Source organism: Hyperoodon ampullatus, assembly GCF_949752795.1.
Source record: "Hyperoodon ampullatus genome assembly, chromosome: 5".
Lineage (NCBI taxonomy): Eukaryota > Metazoa > Chordata > Mammalia > Artiodactyla > Ziphiidae > Hyperoodon > Hyperoodon ampullatus.
This window is the reverse complement of record NC_136918.1, coordinates 132040393-132058747: the sequence shown is the minus strand read 5'-3', so window position 1 is coordinate 132058747 and position 18355 is coordinate 132040393. Positions and strand designations below refer to the sequence as shown.

The 18355-nt window shown below is 37.6% G+C and overlaps 2 protein-coding genes across 2 annotated transcripts in view; both read right to left on the bottom strand.

Moving 5' to 3' along the window:
* Positions 1-5046, bottom strand: part of LOC307054049 (keratin-associated protein 13-1-like) — a gene marked incomplete at both ends in the record, with an annotated part of 29981 nt that extends 24935 nt beyond the window's left edge. The window contains one exon of the mRNA XM_079705549.1: positions 4957-5046. Coding sequence (XP_079561675.1) covers positions 4957-5046 — 90 coding nt within the window. The remainder of the gene's footprint in view (positions 1-4956) is intronic.
* A 7352-nt stretch (positions 5047-12398) lies between these two features.
* Positions 12399-12902, bottom strand: LOC307054048 (keratin-associated protein 13-3-like; the record flags this gene model as incomplete). Its single annotated transcript, XM_079705548.1, has 1 exon — positions 12399-12902. One exon carries the CDS (start codon positions 12900-12902, stop codon positions 12399-12401), a length of 504 nt encoding a protein of 167 aa, XP_079561674.1.
* Positions 12903-18355: the final 5453 nt, after the last annotated feature.

The window sequence follows — 18355 nt, the reverse complement described above, 5'->3', positions numbered from 1 at the left end:
AATGCATAATGATGATATAACCCAGTAAAATTTGAGAGGTACAGCTGTTTAGAAGGAAAATTTTAGATTTTAAAGTATATGTAACAATTCAAGAAAGCTTGAAATCAATTATTTTAGTACTTTATATGAGGAACTTAGAAAAAATAGCAATTTAAACCAAAAGTAACTTTAAGATAGAAATAAGAAAGGTAAGAATAGAAATCAATGAAATAGAAGTCAAATATAAAACAGAGAGGGCTTCCCTGTTGGCGCAGTGGTTGAGAGTCCGCCTGCCAATGCAGAGGACACGGGTTCGTGCCCTGGTCCTGGAAGATCCCACATGCCGCAGAGCGGCTAGGCCCATGACAATGGCTGCTGAGCCTGCGCGTCCGGAGCCTGTGCTCTGCAACGGGAAAGGCCACAACAGTGAGAGGCCCGTGTACTGCAACAACAACAACAACAACAACAACAACAAAAAAGGTCAAAATTTAGATTTTGAGAAAATCAATTATTTTAATTTTTAAAAGAAACATCATATAAGAAAAGAAGTGACCAATAGCTTCACAAAATTTACATAATTATTTGGAAAAATATTTATTTTTCTATATTCCAAAGCAGAATTAATTTTTTTTCATTTTTTCCAGTAAGCGAGGTAAATATCTTAGCCTTCCTCATTCTCCCTCTTTTCCAAACACTTCCTCAAAATAGCCCTGTTGGCAAACTTAAGAGTAACCACAGGATGAGCAGGGAGCATAGCTACTCTTAGACAAAGTGGAAAGTTAATCCATTTGTTTTCAAAGGATATAGAATCTTAGTTCATAACCTCTGCACCAATCAAAGAGGCTCATGGCCTCATTCTTTACTAGTTTATTTTCATCTTTAATTCTACATTTGTATTAAAGTGAATGATGAGGGTTATCAGTTGAAGGAGACTTCCTAGGAACTCAGAACCTGGTCAACCCAGCTCCAGTCTTGTACTGAATATTCTGTACAGTGTAGGCTTCCAGGGGCAGCTTTTTTTTTTTTTTTTTTAAGAAAAAACTTAATTATAAAATGGCATTTCCAAAATACGTGTGGTCTTTACTATGAAATATTGACTTGCAATTTTTTTGTTTGTGAGTCTGTATTCCTTAGATATGGATCCAATTATTTCTGATATGAGAAGTGTTATTGATAGATTATAGTGCTTTTTCAACTGCACCACTTCTGGAAATTGTCGATCAAATCAGGCAGGGTCAAATTAATTATTTTACAGAAAATTTTTGAGGATAAAATTTTTCTGTAAACGTTTTTAATTTTTATTTATTTTTGAAGGATATTTTGAACTGATATAAGTTGACATTTTAAAAAATTTTAAATCTTTAACTTTCTATTTGAGAATATCCATTAGGTTGTTGTTTTTAAATGTACATATCTCTTAAAATTCCCTATATATTTATTAGTTATAGCCATCTTTTTCTTAAATTATTCACATATCCATCATGGGCATTTTAGCCAACTAATTCTAATAAGTGTGTTAAATGTGAATTTCCTCTTATTGATTGTTATTCTTTTGATGGGGGTGGTAACACATGCTTTCTGACTTTTTTTTGTAATGTTTTATTGCATTACGACATTGTATATAAAAGAACAGTGTATCATGTAGTATAAATATTTATTTTTTTGTACACATATGATTATATAATTATGTAATTGATACACATATATACACACAAATATATATATATAAAATATTTTGATTTAATGTTTTCAAGAGAATGTAAGTCCTTTTTTCTGCATGTTAGACGGGTCAAGGGCTTATCAGTAATGTTCTTCTAATAACTGAGTTAGGCAGGCACAGTCTCTAATTTTTTTTTTTAAAAATTTAAATTTAATTTAATTTATTTTTTATACAGCAGGTTCTTATTAGTTATTCATTTTATACATATTAGTGTATATATGTCATCTAATTTTAATCAGCTTGATTGAAACTCTAGTTTGCCTATACTTTGACCAGGTATTCTGCCACTCCCTGATCTGAGCTCATTATTATATTTTATTTCAGCTTGGAGGGATATTGGCCCATAGTTTCAGACTGTTATAGTTTGACTTTGAATTCATTTGAGTTTTGTACATTTTAGTTACTGTATTTTACAGTTTTTGCATTTTTCATTTTCATCTTTATATATTCAAGCACTCTGTCAAAATTCTTAAACTTGTCTTTAATTTCTTAAGAAAAATAACCACAATTATTTTTGTGTATATTTCTAATATGTTCATTATTTGGATCTCCTGTAGACTTGTTTGTACTCTATGTTGTCTCTTGTTCTTGTCTTGCTTTTTTTGCAGTATTGATAGTTTTTAATCAATTACTATAGGTAATTTGAGGTCGATTTGCAGAAGAATTTACTCTGGATGTACCAAGCTGGGGTAAGACTACTAATATTGTCATATCATCAAGATTGATGTAATTCAAAGGTTGACTTCAGTTCCTGTGAAACATATTCTGTTTGTATACCCTTAAAATTCTAGTGGAGTCTTTAAAATCCTATAATGTTTCAAAATCCTAGAATGTTTACCAATATCCCCAGTTCCTTACAATGCCATGGGGGTCTAATTCTGTTCATTCACACTATGAGCCCATTGACGTTTTTGGATTTAGTGGGCAACTCTAGGAAGAAATCAGCCCAAATACCAACATTTCTTTTGACTTAAAACCTCTCCTAATTTTGATCTAGCAGTTCTTAGCCTGGTAATGCTCCAGTGTTTGTGCACAGATTATTTTATCCAGTTTTACTAGCGTTCTAGTATGATTTGAACTACCCACTCTGATGTTGACAAAAGTTATACTTGGTAAATAATATCATGCTACACTTCTATATATAAGGATGGTTAGTAAAAATATTTATTTTACAATATATGCAAAATTATTTAGAATAGACAAGAAATCTGGTGTGAGAATTATCACTCGAAGTCTGTTCCAGTAAATTTAATAGGCGGATAAGAAACCTAGGATTAATGTCATTAATATCATTCAAAACTCAAACTTCAAAATGATGGAGTAATGTGCAGCCATTAGAAATGCTATCTAAACCTATTTACAAAATGACTTAATTGTCCATTGTAAATTAATTGCTCAAATATTACCTGAATATACCAGGTAACTTTATATCTCTCTGCTTTGTCCATTCCATTTTATTTTTCCAAACTTTTTCTATTCTATCCTATACTACTTCTGTTTTTGCTTTTCCTAGGAGGTTCCATCTTTTAGGAAAATTGTGAACATCAATTTCTCTGTAAGACTGGGATCTTTGGCCGGATCTTGAGTCCCTTTGAACTTCCATTGCCTCATGTTTAAAAAACAAACAAACAAACAAACAAACATGTAGCACACAAAATTTATGTTCCTCTGAGTGCTATTTAAAGTTCTAAAGAAATAATGACTTCAAAATCTCTTTGAACATTTATTTAGCTCAACACAAAGATAATGCCCTTTTATTATTAGATTTGTCTCATTTTCAAAATGTGTCCAACAGCAATGTACCATTTTCTGAAATCTGTGTCCTATAAAAAACATTAGTGCATGACTATAAAAAAATAAAAGTAAAGGATATCCATTTTTACTGACATAAAGCTTGTGGTTCTCAGCCATATATAGCCTGAGCCACTGGAAAGCATAGAGATAAAAACCCACACATCCTGAGTCAAAATTCTTCACAACATGAATAATTGGCTTCCTTCTTACATGTTGTAAAAACATTACTTTCATGGAAAAGTACTTACTGAGATTCAAAAATTTGGTCACTTTTACCAATCAACTTTGGATGAACTTAATAGAAGTTATTTGAGCTTTATATTTAGTATTTTCTGAAAATATACAGACACAAGTTAGATTTATATTTAATTTTTGTTTTATGTACGAACCTAGCAATATATATAAATTTTATTCTTTCTCTCTGCATTCCATACATATCCACTAACTTTTGTGCTTTTCTTCCCTGTGAAGAGAGATATAAGGACACATGATTTAAAGAAAAAGGCTTTTATAGCTCTTGAGATGTTTATTTATACTAAGTCTAATAATAATAACATATATGGATGGCAGAATAAATGTGTTTATTTACTTAAGATAATTAAATACTGTTAAATTTTGAAGGATATCTAATAATTGGATGATTTCCATCACCCATGCAGGTATATGATTTAAAGTTTACATTTGCTACTTAGTTTTACAATCTACAAGACCCAATCTATAAGTTAGGTTGGGTGGCTGCAAAGTGAGTCAACAGCCAGTCTTTTGGGACCATGAAGAGGGTTGTTTCTTGTGAGAATAAAATAGTTGTCACTTGGGGCTTCCCTGGTGGCACAGTGGTTGAGAGTCCGCCTGCTGATGCAGGGGACATGGGTTCATGCCCCGGTCCGGGAATATCCAACATGCTGCGGAGCAGCTGGGCCCGTGAACCATGGCCGCTGAGCGTGCACATCTGGAGCCTGTGCTCCGCAACGGGAGAGGCCACAACAGTGAGAGGTCTGTGTACTGCAAAAAAAAAAAAAAAAAAAAAAAAGTTGTCATTCTATAAAAAGATCTGGACATACAATAAATTGATCTTTAGAAGACAGATCCACAGATAGGCCGAAAATCAAAATAGGTTGGGTGGCAGAATCTGGATCCATAGCCCAAGGTAGGAGAGCCCCGGACTCTATAACCCAGGTGTCTGAAGCCACTGGATCCACAGCCCAGTGAGTAGCAGCTTCTGGGTCCAGAGCTCAGGGTGAGCAGCCTCTGCTGGACCTAAAGCCCAGAGACCTAGCATATATTGTCTAGCAGGGATGGTAGAGAGTGGAGGTCCTCAGACAGTAGCAGGATGTCTGCAAAGGACTGGACACCACACTGAATGCCTGGCACATTGTGGGCTCATAGCAGGTCTCCTGACACCTCCTGTAGAGAGAGGAGCCCAGCTGCCAGGTGCTGGGAGAGTAGAGGTCAGTGCTATAGACCAGGTTGCTGGAGTAGAAGGAGCCTGGGTAGTGCAGATGACTCCCAAGGGAGCTGGAGGAGAAGTTTCCAGAGCAGCAGTTGTAGGTCATGTTGACAGGGGATGTGAGATCAGCTGAATTAGACTGACAGTATTCTGTGGCATTAGACTGAGAATATTCTGTGGCATTTATATACTCTCAGAAATAGGTGTTTACAGCTACAAGGTCACCATTCCTACATGTCTGCTCCCTCATTTGCATAGTATTACCTCAATCATCATTTCTGTAATTACAGCTGCATAGTTTCCTACACATTGTATTTATGGGTGCTGTAATAGTTTTGGTTACAACACAAAGCCAATAAACTAGTCATGTCACAAATGTTATGACTGTTTTATATTAATGACCATCCCATCACAGCCAAGAATGTCCCTCATTCCTGGAATATGCTGCATGTGTATCTGAGTCTGACTTTGCTGGGGTATGCATTCCTTCTAAGGGTGGAGGTCAAAATGGTACCACCTTTCTTTCTTATTTGGTTAAAGGCATAGCTTTGGCCTTCTAAAAAGCCTTCTAAAGATTGAAACTACTTGTGACTATTCATTTTTTTCTCCAAAATTAATTTCCAAGTATTAAATATTAATGCAGAGATCTCATATCCAATGGAGAAGGCCCAGCAATGTTACAAATGGAATGGAGGAAAGCTACTAACAGAGAGAACCCTGGGTCTAAAGCCATTGGATCCACAGCCCAATGAGTAGCAGTTTCCAGATCCACAGCTCAGGGAGTTGCATCTGCTGAACCTAAAGCCCAGAGACCCAGGGTAAGTTTTCCAGCAGAGTGTGGGGGTCCTTGGGTGGTAGCAGGATGTCTGGCAGTGACTGGACACCACACAGGACGTCTGGCACCTGGTGGGCTCACAGCAGGTCTCCTGACTGTAGAAAGAAGAGTCCAGCTGGCAGCTGTTGGGAGAGCAGAGGTCAGTGTTGTAGACTAGGTTGCTGGGTTAGAAGGAGCCACAGGAGAAGCCTGGCTAGCACTGGTAACCCTCAAGGGAGTGAGAGGAGAAGTTTCCAGAGCAGCAATTGTAGGACATCATGATGGGAGATATGAGTTCAGCAGAATTACACTGAGAATATTCTGAGGTCTAAGGTCATCTTGTGGACTGGGTAATTATATACTCTTGTCAATGGTTCAGCACAGTACTGGTGCAATCCTTTCATGTTTTTCACTCATCTTCTGCATGTGTGTAATTCATTAATCATCTCTGTAATTGCAGTTGACTAGTTTCCTACCTATTGTATTTACTGGTGCCATGATTTATTATAACACAAAGCCAATGACCATTCCTATACAGAAATTCTAGGACAATTTGTCAGTTATCTTCATCCTATTAAGGCCAGGAAAGCCCATTTTTTACTTCCTGGCCATGACTCCATGTATATCTACTCCTGCTTTGCTCTGGGATTTTTTCTGTCACTTTTCTACCATGTCAAGTGATCAGTGGCATAACTTTGTTTTTTATAAGAATGCTTCTAATGATTGATTCTACTTGTCACTACTGATTCACATTCTTCAAATTTATTTTCCATCTATCACATATTATTATACTGTGCTCCTCATATCCAATGGAGGAAAGAAAAATAACACATAATGAGAAATGGCTAGAAACAGAAAGGAACCAGGCAAACGTTTAAAGACAAAGTGACTCCAGAAGACTGAATTGGGATGGAACCATAGGAAGAAACTGATTTGGGGCATATGAAGAGGGAGTGGGGATAATGATGGTAGTTTAAGAAACTGGGAAAAGGGATGAAGAGACAGGGATTTCAGATATCTCTTCTATTTGCTTTGAGACTATGGATCTAAATGCCAGAAAAAACACTTCAGAAATGAATGTAGGGCTTCCCTGGTGGCACAGTGGTTGGGAGACTGCCTGCTAATGCAGGGGACGTGGGTTTACGCCTTGGTCTGGGAAGACCCTGCATGCCGCGGAGCAACTGGGTCCGTGAGCCACAATTACTGAGCCTGCGCGTCTGGAGCCTGTGCTCTGCAACAAGAGAGGCCACGATAGTGAGAGGCCCACGCACCACGATGAAGAGTGGACCCCACTTGCCACAACTAGAGAAAGCCCTCGCACAGAACCGAAGACCCAACACAGCCATAAATAAATAGATAAATTAATTAAAAAAATGAATATAATTATATATTTTCTTTGTTTTTTTTTTTTTTTTTTTTTTGCATCACGCGGGCCTCTCACAGTTCTGGCCTCTCCCATTGCGGAGCACAGGCTCCGGACGCACAGGCTCAGCGGCCATGGCTCACAGGCCCAGCCACTCTGCGGCATGTGGGATCCTCCCGGACCGGGGTACGAACCCGTGTCCCCTGCATCGGTAGGTGGACTCTCAACCACTGCGCCACCAGGGAAGCCCTATTTTCATATATTTTTAATTACCTCATAAAAATTTTAAAAGAACCTGGGTTCTGCATCCTAGAACAACTCAGGCTTTTCTGTGCTCATATTATGAATGATTTTTGTGCATTTTTCAAAGTCAGTTCCTTTTCTGTAATTTCCTTCAAAAATATAAAATATTTTCCCTTTGTCAACCCTGTTCTCCATTTTATTTTTTCTGTTGTATAATATAATAGCTGAGTGCTAATTTCCAGTGGGCTAATTATATCAGATAAATATGCACTGAAATAAACACAGAAATTCTTTAGGATGAAGGAAAATAATCTTAACAGGAAACATTAAATTTCAAGAAAGAAGAGAATATTTCCTAGTTGGATTTTCCAGAAAGCAGGCACGGAGACAGGAATGGAAGAACAAAAAGTTTCTAAGAGAGTAACACTTGTGAAAGACAAAAAGCCATTCTATCACCTGGTTCAGTCATTGACAAGGAGCTACCATGAGAAAAACCTGACCTTGCCTTGAAATCCGAGGCAGATTAAAAAGAAGCCAATAGAGAAAGGCTGTCAGCTAACCTCACTTGTCACATCTGGATAGCTATTAATTTTGTTTGTTTGTTTTTTCTTTTTCTTTTTCTTTTTTCTTTTTTTTTTGCAATACGCAGGCTTCTCACTGTTGTGGCACATCCCGTTGCGCAGCACAGGCTCCGGACACACAGGCTCAGGGGCCATGGCTCATGGGCCCAACCGCTCCGCGGCATGTGGAATCTTCCCGGACCGGGGCACGAAACTGAGTTCCCTGCATCGGGAGGCAGATTCTCAACCACTGCACCACCAGGGAAGCACAGATATCCCTTTTTTCAAGTGATGTGATGTGATTTCCAGTGCAGATCTGTACCTGTCACAGAACACAATTTTCAACTTGAGGGTCAACTCACTAGGAGAGAGATTCTCCATAGCTCTGGTTGGCCTCTCTTCCTGAGGGTAAATGTTCAAGAGTGACTGGGTGGGAAGAAACACAGACTCTGTCACTGCATTTGAAGTTGGAGCTGAGGCGGGTACTCATTATTTCCCTCCTTCACAATCCATTAGAAATTTGTTTCACCCTCAGCTACAATTTCTATTTGTCTCAGTGGATTTCTTGGTGGTATTTGTCTCAGTGGATTTCTTCGTGGTATTACTTATGCCCTTTCCTAAGACGTATGAACACTGATAACCATAAACTTTTCTTGCTATAGTTACTGCATATGACAAATCAAATCCTCAACTGGGCAGGAATTTTCAAGGGCCAACCAAGTAGATCGTCTGAGATCCACACATTCTCCCTCTTACCCTCATGCTGTAACAGTAACCCTACTATTTTCTACTAAACAGGATCATCTAACCTTGGATTAGATGGTAAAACTTTTTTTTTTTTTTTTTGCTGGTACCTGAAACAAGGAACTCACAGTGCTCAGCCAGCAGTCATAATTGTAGTTCAATGAGACCCTTGATATGTCCACTAGAAAGTCTGTCTTTGATAAAAGGTGTTCTATCCTTGGAAATTCCAGTTGCAGAAATAGGAAGCACAAAGTTTTAAATGGGTCATTGGGGATGACAGTAAGTGGGTATTTGGGACCCAATATTTGAGGACATTGCTTCCATCCTCCAAGCAAACTTCAGCTGTGCTGTCAGTGGGGTTATTTAATGCACTATCAGGCAGACAGATTCAGGGTCCTGTGGTTTTGGATATAACTCGTGGATCCCACTTCTTGGTGTCTCTACTATGAAGTGGATTTCCTGATTAGATGCTGCCTTGTGAGAAATTCCATGCTGGTGGATCACGTTTTCAGTAGCTGCTGAATAATATTGCTGCTGAGATAAGCACAAAAAGCAGAGGCTTACGCTGCATAGGTAGCTATGTGTTTGAGGATGAACCACTGATCTGTTTATGGCACAAGGGGGCCCTGTTAACTTACAACCAAGTGACCGGTTGGACTCCTTAAAGAATAGTGCAATACTGAGAGATTAGCATTAGCCTCGATTGCAGAGAGATTGAACATTTGTGGTGAAATTATTATATAAGATTTGTAAGGGGGAGCTGATGCTGTTGGACCCATTCATAGACTCTCTCATCACTTATTCACATGCTCATCTTGCCAGCATTGTGAGGATTACTGGCAAAGGCAATCTAGCTCGACAGACAGTCATTTTGTCAACTTGAGTTTTTAGTTGCTCTTCCATGATAGATGCATTCTGGTGGGCATTAAGAAGAAATACAGAGATCTTGACACTTTGGACCTACATACATATATCCATCCATATGTCTCTATACCAGATTGTATTGTCTGAATATTATATATTCTCCCTTCCAGGTTTTTAACTAGCTGGTGTGTCAATTGCAACTGTCCAGGAATCTAGATGTATCATCAACTGGGACCACTTTTCTCTTTTCTGCAAAGTGGATAACCAGGGGCTAGACATATGATTCTACACATAGAGAAACTATTTTTTTCTCATCATGGTGTTTAAAGGCATCCATGCAATGAGCCAATCCATCTGCAAGCCTTGCTTGATCTTTTCTCTTCCTCCTTCAGCTGGTCACTTGAGGCACCAAATGTGACCACACATGTGATCTGAGAAAGAGGTGGTGGTGCAATGCTGGTCAGTGACATGGGGTTTTGGGCTTATGCTCATGGAGTCTGCTTTCTTGTTCTGCTAGCGTTCATTCCTGTATGAGGTATTTCTGTCTTACAATGGATTGCTACAGAGTCCACCTGACTTCATGACTTGGAAGTTTCAACAGAACGCATCTCACGATGGACAGCTACAGATGCATGATCACTTGTCCCAGTGTCCAATTTTGTATCTCTAGCAGGTCCAAGTAGTTTCCAAGGATCTGATTATCCAAAGGTATGTTAATTTTCAACTACAGATTATAAGACCTTGTTCTACAACTTTAGTTGCCTGCATTGTGATTTTCCCCCCGAGGTGTGCTGTAAACTCCACATTGCTGTTATATTTTATTTTATTTTATTTTTATCTTCTTCAATACCACAGATGCCACCAACACCATATGGTCTGCCAGATTGTTCGACCCAACCAGTAGGGTTACTTGCATCTGAGACTAGACCTACAGAATCTTTTCCTGCTCCTGGTCTATAGGAAGCTTTGTATATAGGCCAGAGAGGTACTTCTACTTAGGGAGTATGTTTGATACAGAACCCCGTGAAGACTAACAGATGCTGTGCTACTTTATTTGTAGTAGGGGATTTAAGAGATTTAACTGTTTGTTACATATTTTATATTTTTTATATTATGCTATATATTTAATATGAATATATTTATATAAAATAAGGAAATACAATGACATACTATTTTACATATTTGACAAAATTTTATTTTATAAAGTATTTTTTAATGCTTAAATAAGTAGAAAATAGAATGAATATGAGCAGGCAGAAAACTATTTTAACAGTATGCATAAGAGAAGATGAATCCTAAGATTAATGTGATCCAAAATTCAAGATATCCAAAATAATGAAGAAAAAGAGACCTATTATACCTCTCTAGCTGATTTTCCATTACTAATCCATACAAATTGTAACTTGATTTTCAATAATTTCCTGAACACAAGTACCTTTGTACCTCTCTGCTTTGATCATTTTATTTCACCTTCTCAGAATTCTCCTTATTCTCTCCCATGTTGCTTGCGTCTTCACTTCTTATATTAGTCCTCATCTATCATATAGATAGATGGTTTTATTGGTTTCTTTTGTAGGACTGGGACTTAGAGCGAGCCTTTAATGGGCTTTGAGTCTTCATTTCCTTCTGTGTAAAATAACTAGTTCATAAAATGTGTGTTTCTCATGATTCTTATGGCGATCTGAAAAATGATGGATAGGAAAATTCTTTGAAACTTGTTCTTTATCTCAGTATAAAGATACTGTCTTTTTGTTATTTGTTTTAGACTTATCAATATGTTGCCTAACTTAGCACTAGGCTGTTTTCTGAAATATGTGACCTATAAAATGTCAGATTGGCTCCATAAAACATAAAAACGAGGAGTGTGTAAATGTGTGTTGCAATATGAATCAAATAGTGACTTCGGATTGTTTGAAAGCCTCGTTTTTTCCAGCCATGTATAATTTGGATCTTGTATCCAATAAGGTGAAACTCTACATCTCACGAACCTAATTAATTCTCACCAAATATAATTGGCTTCCTCTTTACACCTGTGAAGAAATCAATTCCATACAAAGGTACTCAGTGAGATGAAGGGATAAGGTTTTCTGCCACCAAACGTTGACTGAATCAAAGAAAGCTCCTAAACTAATGTACAAAACTTCTCATATAACCTAAAATTTTTCCCCATTCAGTTGTATTTTCCAAATTGCTTGCTTTTCTCCTTCAGTCAGCAAACATCAAGGCCCCATATTCTTTGAAGAAAATGTGCTCTATGCCACTCCTGAGATTATTATTCATGTGAAGTTTATGCATGCAATGTAAGGATTTCAGAAAAGAGAAGTTTTGAAGAAGAAAATGTTTAAACCCTCAAATAACTTAGTTCAAACCTATCAATATTAGTTTTCAGAGTTTGCTTTCAGAGGTATAGTAAACGTTAACTGAAAAGCAGCCTCTAAAAAAAGCAAAAGCAAAAAAAAAAAAAAAAAAAAACACGCTTAACTAGTTAAAACTAACAATAAACTTAGTAGCACATTTGCAAGCCAGATTGAATGAGTTTATTAGATTATATTCATTTAGGTTTTTATCCATTTTGTGAATAAAATACATGAACAAGCATTACATTAATTCATTAACATTAATTCATTGTTTGTTAACAAGAATTTCATTAATTGATTTAGTAATATATTTCATTCATTTTTCTAATTCCGTTAATTTATTCCATAAACTTAATCATAAGTTCAGTATACGTGGCAGACAGTTTTTTGGTTAGTATTTTACGAATGGAAAAACGGTGAAGAACAGTTGATCCTCCCGAAGATCGTGAAGATGATAGAAGCTCTGTATAGAGGTTCGACACATTGCTCACATCTGAATGTTCCACAAGCTGATCAATAGAAGGCAGATCCACAGATTGGTCTGTAACACAGTGATTGGCAACTCCTAGAGGCAAAGCAGGATGGACGGCAGAAGCCGGATCTATGGCTCAGCCAAGGGAAGGCATAGACTTCATAACCCAGGGGTCTGAAGCCATGGGATCCAAAGCCCAGTGTGTAGCAGCTTCTGGATCCATAGCCCAGGGAGCAGCCTCTGCTGGGCCGAGAGCCCAGAGACCCAGCATAAGTTGTGCAGCAAGGACTGTAGATCATGGAGGTCCTTGGACGGTAGCAGGAGGTCTGGCAGGGACTGGATAGCCCACAGGATGTAAAGCACCTGCTGGGCTCATAGAAGCCACTCCGGAGAGAGGAGCCCAGACGGCAGGAGCGGGGAGAGCAGCGATCAGTGCTGTAGACCAGGTCGCCGAGGAAAGAAGAGTCACAGGAGGAGCTTGAGTAGCGCAGGTGGTCCTCAAGGGAGCAGGAGGAGAAGTTTCCTGAGCAGGGATAGTAGGACATGTTGAGAGGAGTTGTAAGTTCCAATGAGAGACAATGAGAAGATTCTGAGGTTTAAGGTCACCCCCTGGACTGGGGTGTTTTTATACACTTAGCCATGGGTGTGACATTCTACACAGTCACCTTTGTCACGCTTGTAAAGTCTCATCTCTGTATGTGTAATTCAATAATATTTTCTGTAATTGCAGATGAAAAATTCATTTCATCTCATATTCATGTGTGAACTCACCGTGTTGTTAAAGCACTAAGCTAATGACCTGCTCCAAAGTCAGAAATTCTATGATGACATGCCTTTGATGTCATCTCATCATGACCAGAAAATCCCCTTCTCTTCTCACTGGCCAAGATTCTTTGTTCATTTGACTGTATGTTGGCTGGGGGATGCTTAGCTCTAAGGGAAGCGATTAAGATCAATTAATTCTTTTTTTGTCTGTGGTATAAAGGCACCCTATTTGCCACCAATGATTTTCTTTCCCTAACTTTATTTCATTGCCTACAATTATTTTTATGTATTTTATTATAAAATTACTTCTCAAATTCTTTAGAAAGAGAAAATACATCAAGTAAATTGAATAAGAAATATGGTGGATCACAGAGATAAACCAGAACAAATGTTTAGAGGCAAAAATGACTAAAGAAGTCTACTTTGAAGCAGAGACTCAGGGGATGCCAATATGTGCACATGTGAAAAGACTCAGAGTCAAATATTTTAGAGGTAAGAGGAGATAAGTAGTGACTTTATGGGGTTTTCTATCTCTGTAGTTTAAATTAAAAAGTTCAGTATGAGTATAGTTTATGGCTTTTCATATATATATTGTCCCTTTTGTCATCTATATTTAAAATTTTGTAGAGGTCTTTCTTCTCTAGAACAACTCCCATCAAGCAATACCTTCTGAACATTTCTACCTTCAGATTCCTTCATATGATTTTCTTTTTCACTGTAAAACATAATTTTTATCTACTCTATCCCTTTTAGATTATTTTTCCACTGTAAAATATCCAAATATCTTCTTTTTATAGAGCTTTCCATAACAGGTAAACCTGAACTAAAATGAATATTGAAGGATTTTCTCAAATTAAAAAGACAATAATCTCAGAGGGAAATTTGGAATTGCAGGAGGTGAAAAGAAGACTGAAATATGAGTGAATTATGTCTAAATACACATTCTACACAGCACTAATAAAGTGGTTCTTAATATATAAGAAGAAGTAAACAGTAATACATTAAGAATGATCATTAAAATCTAAGATTTTGCTTAAAAATTAAAAGCCTGGAAAAAATAACAAAAGAGTAAAATTATAGCATTAAACCATTTTATTACTCCTCAAATGCATGAAAAGAGACAAAAAGAAACATAAAAGATGGAATACATAACAATAAAATAGTAAATATGTAGGTAGAAATCTGACTGTATCAATCATTAAGTTAAATATAATATGACAAATAGTCCATATAAAAGACTTACAATATCAGACTGGAATGAAAATCAAAACTATTTTCTACATAAAAGAGATTCTCTTAAATATGAGAAAACAGAAAAGGAAACATGAAAGATATATCCGGCAAAAGAAACAAAAATGCTACTTCTACTTTATTAATCTCAAAGTTTGCTATATGTTAAGAAGTTTATTGTATATTAAGCAAGATGTTTCTTAACAATCAATCTGTCGGACTACCAGGAGGATACATATGATTTCATTAGTTAGTTAAATGTTACTCTAAGTCCACGCCATCCAGTAGAGTAGGCACTAGCCACATATATCAAATTCAATTTGCATACATTCAATTCAATTCAATTAAAATTCAGTTCCTGAGTCATATTCATCACATTTCAAGTGCACAACAGATTACACGTGGCTAATGGATACCAAATATTGGAACTTGCAGATAAAAAATATTTTCACCATCAAAGAAAGTTCTATTGGGCAGTGCTGCCTTAAAGATCACCGATGATTGTTGATTTCCTAATATAAATTCATATTTTTACTGTTTTCTGTACAATGCAATAATGTTAGAAATCTTAAGGCCACTTATCCTTACCCCAATTCATGTATTATTATGTTAGAATTTTCATTTTTTGTATGCTTATGCATACTGATAAATACTTGTCCCCATGTTTTTACAGGCAATATTTGCTTAAATGTACCCAATATATATTTTTTATTTACTCTTTATTCCTTCCTACATCTTTTGGCTATAGGTTAGGATCATTTTGCTTTTGACTCCGTATAACTTTTAACTATATATTTTTGTGATGGAAGGCTAGTGACAAGTTCTCGAAGTCTTCAATTGTCTGAAAATATCTGTATTTCTATTTCCTATTTGAAACAGATACTCACTAGTCGTGTATTCTAGTTTTAAATTGTTCTTTTGTCACAAATTTGAGGCTATTTAATTGTTTTCCTACCTTCCCCTTTCTATATGTTTAGAGTTCAGTTGTCAATTTTACACTGCTATTTGTGTGTGTGTGTGTGTTTGTTTGCGTGTGTGTGTGTGGTACACAGGCCTCTCACCGTTGTGGCCTCTCCTGTGGCGGAGCACAGGCTCCGGATGTGCAGGCTCAGCGGTCATGGCTCAGGGGCCCAGCCGCTCCACAGCATGTGGGATCTTCCCGGAACGGGGCACGAACCCGTATCCCCTACATTGGCAAGTGGATTCTCAACCACTGTGCCACCAGGGAAGCCCAGTTATTCCTTTTTTGAAGGGATGTGATGTGAGTTCCAGTGCAGATCTGAACCTGTCACAGTCTACCATTTTCACCTTAAGGGTCAACTTATCATGAGAGAGATTCTCTGTAGCTCTGGTTGGCCTCTCTTCCTGAGGGGAAATGTTCAAGAGTCACTAGGTGGGATGAAACGCAGAGTCTGTCACTGCATTTGAACTTGGAGCTGGGGTGGGTACTCATTATTTCCCTCCTTCACAATCTATTAGAAATGTGCTTCACCCTCAGCTACCACTTCTATTTGTCTCAGTGGATTTCTTGGTGGTATTACCTATGCCCTTTCCTAAGAGGTATGAACACTGATAACTATACACTTTTCTTGCTATAGTTACTGCATATGACAAATCACATCCTCAACTGGGCAGGAATTTTCAAGGGCCACTTAAGTAGATGGACCGAGCTCCACACATACTCTTTCTTATCCTTACTGTGTAACAGTAACCCTACTATTTTCTACTAAACAGGATCAGGTACCCTTGGATTAGATGGTAACTCTTTATTTATTTATTTATTTTTGGCTTGCTGGTACCTGAAACAAGGATCTCAAAGTGCTCAGCCAGCAATCATGATTGCTGTTCAACGATACCTTTGATATGTCCATTAGAAAGTCTATCTTTGGGAACAGGTGTTCTATCACTGGAAATTCAAGGTGCAGAAATAGGAAGCATAAAGTTCTTAAATGGGTCACTGGGGATGAGAGTAAGTGGATATTTGGGACCCAATCTTTGAGGTCATTGTTTCCATGCTCCAAGCAAACTTCAGCTTTGCTGTCAGTGGGGCTATTTAATGCTCTATCCGGCAGAGAGCTTCAGGGTCCTGTGGTTTTTGACATAACTTGTGGATCCCACTTCTCGGTGTCTCTAGTATGAAGTGGATTTCTTGATTAGATGCTGCCTTGTGAGGAATTCCATGCTGGTGGATCAAGTTTTTCATTAGCTCCTGAATAATATTGCTGCTGAGATAAGCACAAAAAGCAGAGGCTTACACTGAATAGGTAGCTATGTGTTTGAGGATGATCCACTGATCTGTTCATGGCACAAGGGGGCCCTGTTAACTTGCAACCAAGTGACCGGTTGGTCTCCTTGAGGAATAGTGCCATACTGGGAGTTTAGCATTAGCCTCCACTGCTGAGAGATTGGACATTTGTAGTGGCATTCATTATATGAGATTTGTAAGTGGAAATTTATGCTGTTGGACCCATTCCTAATCTCTCTGGTCACTTATTCACATGCTCATCTTGCCAGCATTGTGAGGACTTCTGGCAAAGGCAAGCCAGCTCGACAGACAGTCATTTTGTCAACTTGAGTTTTTAGTTGCTCTTCCGTGATAGATGCATTCTGGTGGGCATTAAGAAGAAATACAGAGATCTTGACACTTTGGACTTACATACATATATCCATCCATATGTCTCTATACCAGATTGTATTGTCTGAATATTATATATTCTCCCTTCCAGGTTTTTAACTAGCTGGTGTGGTCAACTGCAACTGTCCAGGAATCTAGATGTATCATCAACTGGGACCACTTTTCTCTTTTCTACAAAGTGGATAACCAGGGGCTAGACATATGATTCTACACATAGAGAAACTATTTTTTTCTCATCATGGTGTTTAAAGGCATCCATGCAATGAGCCAATCCATCTGCAAGCCTTGCTTGGGCTTTTCCCTTCCTCCTTCAGCTGGTCATTTGAGGCACCAAATGTGACCACACATGTGATCTGAGAAAGAGCTGGTGGTGCAATGCTGGTCGGTGACATGGGGTTCTGGGCTTCTGCTCATGGAGCCTGCTTTCCTGTTCTGCTAGTGTCCATTCCTGTATGAGCAATTTCTGTCTTACAATGGAGTGCTACTGAGTCCACCTGACTTCATGACTTGGAAGTTTCAACAGAACGCATCTCACGATGGACAGCGACAGATGCATGATCACTTGTCCCAGAGTCCAATTTTGTATCTCTAGCAGGTCCAAGTAGTTTCCAAGGATCTGATTATCCAAAGATATGTTAATTTTCAACTACAGATTATAAGACCTTGTTCTACAAATTTATTTGCCTGCATTGTAATTTTCCAACCGAGGTGTGCAATAAACTCCACATTGTAGATTTATTATTTTTTTATTTTCATTTTCTTCAATACCACAGATGCCACCAACACCATATGCTCTGCCAGAATGTTTGACCCAACCAGTATGGTTGCTTGCATCTGAGACAAGACCTGCAGAATCTTTTCCTGCTACTGGTCTAAAGGAAGGTTTGTATATAGGCTAGAGGGGTACTTCTACTTAGGGAGTATGTTTGTTCCAGAACCCCATAAAGCCTACCAGATGCTCCTCTACTTTATTTGTAGTAGGGGATTTAAGAGATTTAACTGTTTGTTACATATTTTATATTTTTTATATTATGCTATATATTTAATATGAATATATTTATATAAAATAAGGAAATATAATGACATACTATTTTACATAATATTTGACAAAAGTTTTATTTTATAAACATTTTTAAATGCTTAAATAAGTAGAAAATAGAATGAATATGAGCAGGCAGAAAACTATTTTAACAGTATGAATAAGAGAAGATGAATCCTAAGATTAATGTGATCCAAAACTCAAGATATCCAAAACAATGAAGTGAAAGAGACCTATTATTCCTCTCTAGCTGATTTTCCATTACTAATCCATACAAATTGTAACTTGATTTTCAATAATTTCCTGAACACAAGTACCTTTGTACCTCT